The sequence below is a fragment of the Myotis davidii genome, unplaced genomic scaffold (genome assembly GCF_000327345.1).
Source record: "Myotis davidii unplaced genomic scaffold, ASM32734v1 scaffold845, whole genome shotgun sequence".
Taxonomy (NCBI): Eukaryota; Metazoa; Chordata; class Mammalia; order Chiroptera; family Vespertilionidae; genus Myotis; species Myotis davidii.
In genome coordinates this window covers 1,412,107-1,421,292 of record NW_006296223.1, presented here as the reverse complement: position 1 = coordinate 1,421,292, position 9,186 = coordinate 1,412,107, and the positions used below count along the sequence as shown (strand labels likewise).

General features: G+C 52.4%; 1 protein-coding gene across 3 annotated transcripts in view; it reads right to left on the bottom strand.

The window, feature by feature from the left end:
• PPP6R2 (protein phosphatase 6 regulatory subunit 2) overlaps positions 1–9,186 on the bottom strand; it is a 45,367-nt gene that overhangs the window by 22,658 nt on the left and 13,523 nt on the right. For 2 of the 3 annotated variants that reach the window (XM_015568735.1, XM_006771085.2), the window contains exons 3-4: positions 5,733–5,975; positions 717–903 (exon numbers count right to left, since the gene is read on the bottom strand). In XM_015568735.1, coding sequence (XP_015424221.1) covers positions 717–903; positions 5,733–5,959 — 414 coding nt within the window. In that variant the 5' untranslated portion in view covers positions 5,960–5,975. Of the gene's footprint in view, positions 1–716; positions 904–5,732; positions 5,976–8,807; positions 9,155–9,186 lie in introns of those variants that run through there. The other variant, XM_006771086.2, reaches the window with a different exon arrangement.

Genomic DNA, 9,186 nt, shown 5'->3' with positions numbered 1-9,186 from the left:
GAAAATTAAGAAATGTTTTCATGGTGTCAGTTTTATTTCCACAGTGTCTCAGTCAATCTCCCTGACTCCAAACTACCAACCATTAACCACTAATATGTTCTCCATAACGGAGCCATCATCTTTCTTTCTTTTTAGTAATGAATTAAACTAACAACTTCAAATATTAGAGGAAGTCTCACACTTTAACATATTTCTATTTTTAACACCTTTGAAGATCAGTGCTCCAAGACAAAAGCACAAAATTGGCTTTGGCTTTGTGACCAATTCATGTGATTAGTGGTGTGTACTTTGTTTAACAGTGCAATTATATTTGGGTTCTATATTTCTACAATCAGAGAACAAAATAAAAACAGTAATAATCTGAACAATAAAGATTTGATTTAAAAAAAAAAAAAAGACGGACAGCTACAATCCTGCCAGGACTCGGTATGTCTCGAGCCTCACGCCTGTGACCGGCGTCCTGTGTGGTTCCCAGGGGTGGTGGGAAGCACTGCGATTCCAGAGCTGACAGCAGAAATACTTCTTGGGAAGCCACCTTCTCAGTCAAACTCCAACTCACAGATCAGCCCCCACACTGCACCACTGAGTCCCACGACACAGCCAGGAACACTGTCCCCTGCCTGCTGACACAGTCGCGCCGCAATGGCTGGCAGCGAGCTGTGTGGGCATCCTCCAGGCCAACCACCCCGACCACACAGGCATGGCAGGCGTTTTACCTGTTCCGTCTTCCTTGCGATGAGACTGCCAATGGTCTTGCTGAAAAAACTGGCGAGCAGAGGATTGAGAGGCGGCTCGTGGTCCAGGAAGTCGTAGAGGAGGTTCAGTAGAGCCTCGTCCCCACCCAGCCTGTCGTTGATCTGCGGCACATCGCACGTCAGCAGCTCACAGGCCGTGTTCGGATACCTACAGGGCACAACGCCAGCAACTGGAGGTGAAATTAGACTTCTCCAACTCTCGGGAAACAGCTTAAATAATCTGCCCTTAGGGTGCAGATCCATGGGCAAGAGGAAAACATTGACAAGCCTCTGACCAGAACAAAAATGCACTAGGCCTCAGATGACCGGCACTTCTGACGGACTACTGAAGGCCACATCTGTAACCACCACCTGCTGGACCTCGTGCCCTGCACTCTCTCCAGGCTCTGCTCTCGAGCTCACCTGCAGCTCTCTCACCTCCTGTCACCATCACAGCTACGGAGACATGCTGTCCTCCCTCCCTCTCCCTGCCCTTCCTGTCCCTGCGCATCCACAAGCACGGTCCCGAGTCTGCCCTGGACTGAAGCTTTACAGTGATGTCCTGGTTATGAGGGGGCAAAGCACAATATCACCAGGAATACCACCGATATACATGCACTGTGTCCTATGCATTTGATAAAAGTGACCAGATACGAAATAATCCTCACCTCATTCCGAGTAATCCCATGACATCACCGAGTGCCCTGCCTTCCTGTGGGAGACCCCTGGGCTCACTGCCACCCCCTGGGCCAGGCACACCCACCCAACACCTGCACATCCAGGACTGAGCCTGTGACCCAGTGCCTCAGCTGGGGAACGCAGGTGACGATGCCTGGCCCAGAGGAGGCAGGGACTCAGGGGGAGCATCCTGTGGGCTGGTGGCATACACCTGGCACCACGTGGGACACATGGCCTGATCTCTGTGCCTGGGCTTCCTCATCTGCACATGAGGTGAGTGGCCACCTCCCCACAAGGCTGTGCATAAAGACAAGCAGCATCAAGTCAGCCACTGCGACTCCCTGCTCCTGGCAGCCCCAGCACAGGCCCCAGCACAGGCCCCAGCACAGACCCCAGCATAGCCCCCCAGCACAGGCCCCAGCACAGGTGGCTCTGGATCAGTGAGAGGGTCCTGGGTTTGAGGCTCTTGAGGAAACAGTTGGTGAAGACCTCAATCTGGCTGTGGAGCCATGTTCCTCATCGGCCCAGAGACAGCTTCTCCTCAACCCAGAAACAGTGCCAGGTGTGCAGCAGGCGTGAGGGACCTGCGGATCCGCAGGCAGCCCAGCGTGGGCAGTTAAAAGCAGGCCCCGGCTGGAGAAGGGGCTCAGACAGAGGTGTGGTCAGTTCTAGGGAGGGGTGGCCAGCGACCACCTTGGGGATTGTGACCAGGATCAGAGGAGGTGGCTCAGCACTGCAGGCGTGAGCTGTGATAACCAGCATGGTGGAGAGCGCACGGCCGCCCGGAGCAGAGGCCAGAGGGCGTGCTCGAGTGCAGGGCAGGAGGCCAGGTCAGCAGTCCTGGGCCAGAGCAAAGCCCCACATCATGCAGGCAGAGAGGTGTCCACCCGTCTCCAAACAAGAAGATGCACCAAGTGCAGGACAGAACTGGGCCCAGCAAGCAGACATCTCCCTCCAGGAAGCTCTCCCAGAGCCGCCAGGAAGGCCCCAGTCGCCCTGCACACACAGGCCACCACTCACACGTGGGGCAGGCTGAGCTAAAATACCCTCACCTGCTCAGGGACGGGGAGGTGGAGGAACTGTGATTTTTTTAAGTACTTTATTTTTATTTTTAATTATATTTTTATTGATTTCAGAGAGGAAGGGAGAGGGGGAGAGAGATGGTATCATCAATAAGGAGAATCACAGACCGGCTGCATCCTGCAAGCCCCACACTGGGGATCGAGCCCGCAACCCAGGCTTGTGCCCTGACCAGGAATCGAATCGTAACCTCTTGGTTCATTGATCGACACTCGGCTGGGCTTTATCAGTATGTTATACGATTCTTCAAGAAAAGACCTGCATTAGTAGTTTATCAAATGTGAGCCTCAGCTAGTCACAGGGGCGTGGCAGCCAGGCCTGGGTCAGGGAGGAGGGAACTCTCAGAGCAGTGACACCTCCAGCCCCTCCCTGCGGCCCCCGCCCAGGCCCGGAGGTACTTCCCGGGAAAACACTGTCCAGAGCAGCTCCTGACTCAGGGCCGCCTGCACAGCTGAGGGAGACGGGGCACTATCCACAAACAAGGCCTGGGACAAGAGACATTGGGGTCCCCCAGCCACTCCTCCTGACTCAGGGCATGACAGGCTGACACCCACAGGGAGGAGCTGGAGGGGTTTTTTCTGGAGAAACTGATGGGACGGAGAGAAATGCCAGCCAGCTGTCGTCCTCCCCGGTGTGGGCACCCGCCGCCCACAGGAAGGCAGGGTGAGCAGCCCACTCAGACCCCACGCTCTGTGCAGGCTTTACTGCCTCTTGAAAGGAACACAGTGCTGATCAAACAACCACCCACCAGAAAACAAGGCACGCAGAACAGGGAGAGCATGTGGAGAACAGAAGGAAACTGCCCAGAAAACTACACTCAGGCAGGATCCGTGAACAAGAATCGGAGGCTTGTCCTACCTGGTGTGGCTCAGTGGACAGAGCGTCGGCCTGCGGACTGAAGGGTCCCAGGCACATGTCCGGATTGCGGGCTCGATCCCCAGTGTGGGGCATGCAGGCGGCAGCCGATCCATGATTCTCTCTCATCATTGATGTTTCTATCTCTCTCTCCCTCTCCCTTACCCTTCCTCTCTGAAATCAATAAAAATATTTTTTTTAAACGGCCGGAGGCTTGTATTTAAAATATGAGAAATTAAAAATGATAGAAAACTTAAAAATCAACAAAAGGGAGGAAGATAAAATTTGAAGAAACTCTCAAGTGTAGAACAAAGGCAAAGGTAAGACATTAAGAGAAAAAATAAGAAGGAAGTATCAATTCGGGGGGTCTAACACCAATTAGAGGTCCCAGAGAGAACAGAGGGAAAACTGGAAGGGAGAAAGTTATTGAAGAAATAACACAAGAAGTTCCCTGTGCCGAAGGCCACGAATTTTCAGATTGCAAGGGCCCCTGGGTACTGAGCGCAATGGGTGAGCCCCACACCAGGGCTTGCCTTGGCGGGAACATGTAGGGTCTACAGCTGGGCACCTGCTCACTCTGGGTGTCTGCCTGCCTGCTTGTTTCCTTCCCCTAGAGCAAAGGTTCCCCATGTGGGGCACACGGTCCCCAGGGGGGCAATTTAATTTTTAAGGGGGGCAATTTGAGAATGAGTTATTAACAGTGAATGTTTTGCATTTCTTATAGTTCTAGGGGCCCCAAATACAGTCTATAAATATACATGTGACATATTGTGCATTTCAGTTCCCTATTATGTTTTGAGACTTTATTTGCTATTTTTTTCATATCATTTCATATTATTTTTTAACAATTTCTTAGTGATTTCTTCCTCAGAACTTCAACTGTCCTTCCATTCATTTCTCTCTTTCATGGACGCCATGTTCTTTGGAAGCTGTTTAAACCAAGTTAACGGGCTTTTAGGCTTCCTCCACATGAATAGGAGTTTACTTTTAGAAGAAGAATTATATGTCACAGGGCGGGGGGAGGGGGCAGCAGGATTTTAGAGATGCTTAGGTGGGGTGTGGCCAAAAACAGGTGGGGAACCGCTGCCCTAGAGCGAGCAGTTCCCCCTGGCCTGTCTGCTCGGCTTCGTACTGCCCGTCACTAATTTCTGATAGACTCGGGCTAGAAAACGCCCCTCGCCCGCCCGGGATGCTACTCCAGGACCCTCTGCCCCGCCCCGCTCTCCGCCCTCAGACCTGTCACCAACGCCCTCCGACAGGGAGACCGCAGAACAGTCACCAAGCAGGACACTGGGAGCGAGAGGGTGAAGGGATGGGCTGGGAACGGTGAGGACGGTGATGCTGAGCCCACGCGCTGGGCAGGAGCATCCCCTGCACCGTGGTCTCTCTCTGACCGTCCTCAGAGGGTCCTAGGGCCAAGGCCCCGGCTCCTCCACAAACCAGCTCTGCCTCACCAAGGACCGCCCGCCCAGCACAGGCACTCCCTGCCCCCCACCAGCTGGGCCAGCACAGTCCTGTCCAGGCAGGGACAGTCTGGGCAGTCTCTGCTAAGCCACCGGGTCTGCCCTTGTAACCACAAACGGGTTACATGTGTTTGTGCTCCAACAGGACTTCCTTTGTGAACAGTGAGATGCGAATTTGGTATCATTTTCAAGTGCAACAACCATTTAAAAATACAGACCCATAGGGGAGGCTAGGGGACTGTCTAGGGCGGGGAAAAAAATGGACACATATGTAATACCCTTTGTAATAAAAAATAAAATTTGAAAAAAAAAATTAAAAAAAAATAAATAAAAAATAAAAAAATAAAAAAAAAATACAGACCCATTCTTAGCTTGCAAGTCACACAAAAACAGGATGTGACCTGAAGGCCATGGTTTGCTGACCCTGTTCTAAGACCTCCCACCGCTCACTGTCCAGCTGCCCGTCTGTCCTGACGAGCTGCTCGGGCCCCAGTGGGCACCCTCAGAGCCAAAGGCTGCATCCACTCTGCCCTTCCTGTCACCCAAGGTCCCTGTCCTCAAACTCCTCAGTCCTTATGCCAAGCCCTCGCCACACCCCTTCCTTCTGACATCCTGGTCAACTGTAGAATGGGACATTTTAGGAAAAACTGAGAATGGTCACTAATGACATATTCCGCTGAGCCCAGGACCCAGAGGGAAGCAAAGTCCACCGTCTCCCAAGCGGCCATTTACCAGGCGGGGGCCCGCCCCCTATGGCGAGCAGCCACCTGCAGCTTTGCCGGGTCTGTCCTCCGGCACACTTTCCCTCAGGCTCCAGCACGCCGTATGGCTGACCACAGCCCAGAATGCAAAGTCACCCCCAGGGGCAGCCTCCTCACTTGTCCATCAGGAAGCCATCCCTGCGGCCCTGCCCGGTACATACTTGAAGCGGACCTTCTCGTCCATGTCCAGGGGCGGGTCCTGTGTGATGAGGCTCACCAGCTCCTCCATACACTGCGGCCGACACAGGAAGTCCAGCAGCTTCCGGTTCTGAGCCTTGCACTCCTGCAAGATGTCATCTTCGTCCATTAACTCCCGCAGCGTCACGTCCTCCTTGTCCAGCAGCTTGTCGACATGGGACGTGGTGTTCAAGTCGAACTTCCAGAACATGGTGACGGCCACAGACCTGCAGGCAAAGACCAGAGGGTCACTTCCCCCAGCAACTCAACAGGGTCCCAGAGTCCGTCCCCTAAAGGCCTGCGCTGGAGAGGGTGCTCTGCCCACGCCCTCCGGGTCAGGCTCTCATGTCAGCAGGGACGTCACGTGCAGCTCTCGGTTCCCTGCTGGCTGACCCACCTTCCTCATGCTCCTTTCCCACCCTGGGTGCTCTCTTTCACACCCTGCCCCTCTAGGAGAGGTGTCTCCGTGCCTCTGCACCCCAAGAAAGTTAATGATTCACAAGCCCACCCAGGCATCAGGCTCCTCAGAGTGAACACTGGACACCTCTCCCCGAATGTCCCTGGATCGTATGTCCTGAGTTTTCTGTAGATGACACGCTGACATCTTAGAACACCTTTCTGGCTGGAGAGAGACGGCCCCTCCCTGGCTGGTCAATCTTAGGCCCAGCAGGGGCAGGCTTGTGCCCTCTGCACACTCCCATCCAGAGGGCTCCTCCACCATGCCCAGCCCTCCCCTGCCACACGCCCCTCACACTCTGCTGGGCCCTGAGAAGAAGGGAGAGGGGGAAGAGAGAAACATTGATATGTTGCCTCTCGTATGTACCCCAATTAGGGATCAAACCCGCAACCTAGGTATGTGCCCTGACCGGGAATCGAACCCACAACGTTTTGGTGCGTGGGATGATGCACCAACGAACTGAGGCACCCAGCCAGGGCATCTTTTTCTAGCTTCTTAAGATAGAAGCTCAGATTTATTTTTTTTAAATATTTTTTTATTTCTTTTATTTTTTGGAGAAAATCATGATCAGCTGCCTCCTGCGCTCCCCCTACTGGGGATCAAGTCCACAACCTGGGCATGTGCCCTGACCAGGAATTAAACCAGGGACCTCTTGGTTCATGGGTTGACACTCAACCACTGAGCCACACTGGCCTGGTCATATCATTGATTTTTTAGACCTTTTTTCTATTATAAGCATTTAAAGCTGCAAAGTTTCTTTCAAGCACTACTTTAGCTGCATCCCACAGATTTTTATATTTATAATGTTTCTTGTGATTTTTTTCTTTGACTTACACTTTAAAACAGGGGTCCTCAAACTATGGCCTGCGGGCCACATGCAAATACAAATATTGTATTTGTTCCCGTTTTGTTTTTTTACTTCAAAATAAGATATGTGCAGTGTGCATAGGAATTTGTTCACAGGTTTTTTTTGAACTATAGTCTGGACCACAAACCGTCTGAGGGACAGTGAACTGGCCCCGTTTAAAAAGTTTGAGGACCCCTGCTTTAAAATATAATGCTTAATTTTCAAATTATTTTGGGACTTCCTAAATAGCTCTTAGTTACTGATATCTCATTTCTGTTGTACTCAGAGAGCAGACTTATGTGACTTCATTCCTTTAACTGTATTGGTATTTGATTTATGGCCTTGCATGGAGGTCAACAAACTTCTGAAAGAGCTCAGCAAGAGTTATTTTCAGCTTTGTAGGTGCCATAGGATCTCTGTTGCATGTTCTTTTTCTTCTTCCTAACAATTCTTTAAAAACACAAAAACTACTGCTCTAGCCGGTTTGGCTCAGTGAGAGAGCGTCAGCCTGCGGACTGAAGGGTCCCAGGTTCGATTCTGGCCAAGGGCACATGCCTGGGTTGCGGGCTCGATCCCCAGTGTGGGGCGTGCAGGAGGCAGCCAATCAATGATTCTCTCTCATCATTGATGTTTCTCTCTCTCTCTCCCTCTCCCTTCCTCTCTGAAATCAATAAAGATATATTTTTTAAAAAAACAAAAAACACAAAAACCACTCTCATCCCTGGCTAGCGTGGCTCAGCTGGTTGAGCGTGGTCCCAGGCACTGAAAAGTTGCTGGTTCCATTCCCAGTCAGGGCACATGCCTTGGTTACAGGCTTGATCCCCGGCAGGGGACGTGCAAGAGGCTGCAATCGAACACTGCGTCTCTCTTTCTCTTCCTCCCCCTTCCTCTTGCTCTGAAAATCAGTTAATAATCTTAAAAACAGAACTACTCTCAGTCTGCAAGCTGCAGAGAGCAAGCAGGGGGCTGGACTTGCATGCAGGCGCAGTGTCCTCCCCAGTGCCTTGCCTGACACAGTCCACGGTCCATCCTAGTGAATGGGGCGTGTGCCCCGGAAAACCCGGTTCACCCTGCTGCCTGGGGAGTCGGTCAAGTTGGCTGACAGTAATAATATGACAACTGATAAAATCAGCTGACAACTGCTTTTGTGACTACTTTCACCAAATAATGAGAGGGGACTTCAGTCTTCAACTATAACTGGGTGTGTTCATGTCTCCTTTTGATTTGTAAGTTTTTGCTTCATGTATTTAGAGTTTATTTTATTATGTGAATACATATTTAGGATTTTATGTCTTGATGAACTGCCTCTTTGTTCATTTTGAAATGCCCCTTATTATCTCTGGCAACATAGGCAACCTCGCTTCACTGCGCTTCGCAGAGACTGCGATTCCACCACCTGAAGGCTTGTGCAGCCCTGCACCTCGCCAGCCCACGGGCACCACTCCCCAACAGCCTGTGCTCGGTGCTGCTGAAATATCACAATCCTTGTCATCGTCAAAACCTGGTCATGGTGCTCTGTGATCAGTGACCCTTAACCTTACTCCTGTCATTGTTTGGGGCCTACAAACTGCCCCGTATGAGACCAAGAACCTAACTGATAAATGCCGTGCTCTCACTGCTCCACCGACCGGCCGCCCATCTCGCTCCCTCTCCCGGGCCCCTATTTCCTGAGACACAACAAGACGGAAGTCGGGCCCTTTCAGAGCCCACAATGGCCTCCAGGAGGCCCAGTGAAGGAAGAGCTGCACCTCTCACTTCAAATCAAAAGCAGAAACGACCAGCTTGGTGCGGCCTGTCCGACGCCAAGAGAGGCTGAAAGGGAGGCCTCTCGCGCCCCACAGTGAGCCTGCTGGAAGGCCAAGAGGCTCTGGAAGGACATTCGAGCGCTGCTCCAGCCAACACGCGTGATGAGAGGGGACAGCCTGCTGCTGGTGAGGAGACGGGTCCGTGCTCTGGGTCGAGGCCACACAGCCACAGCTCCCTGCAGCCAAAGCCCAATCCAGGCCAGGCCCTGCTCTTCCATTCCGTGAAGGCTGAGAGGCGAGGAGGCGGCGGGAGGAACGTGTGGAGATGGGAGGCGGGTCGTGAGCTGCGGGAGGGGACAGGGGAAGCAGCAGCAGGGGCCGAGGGGCCG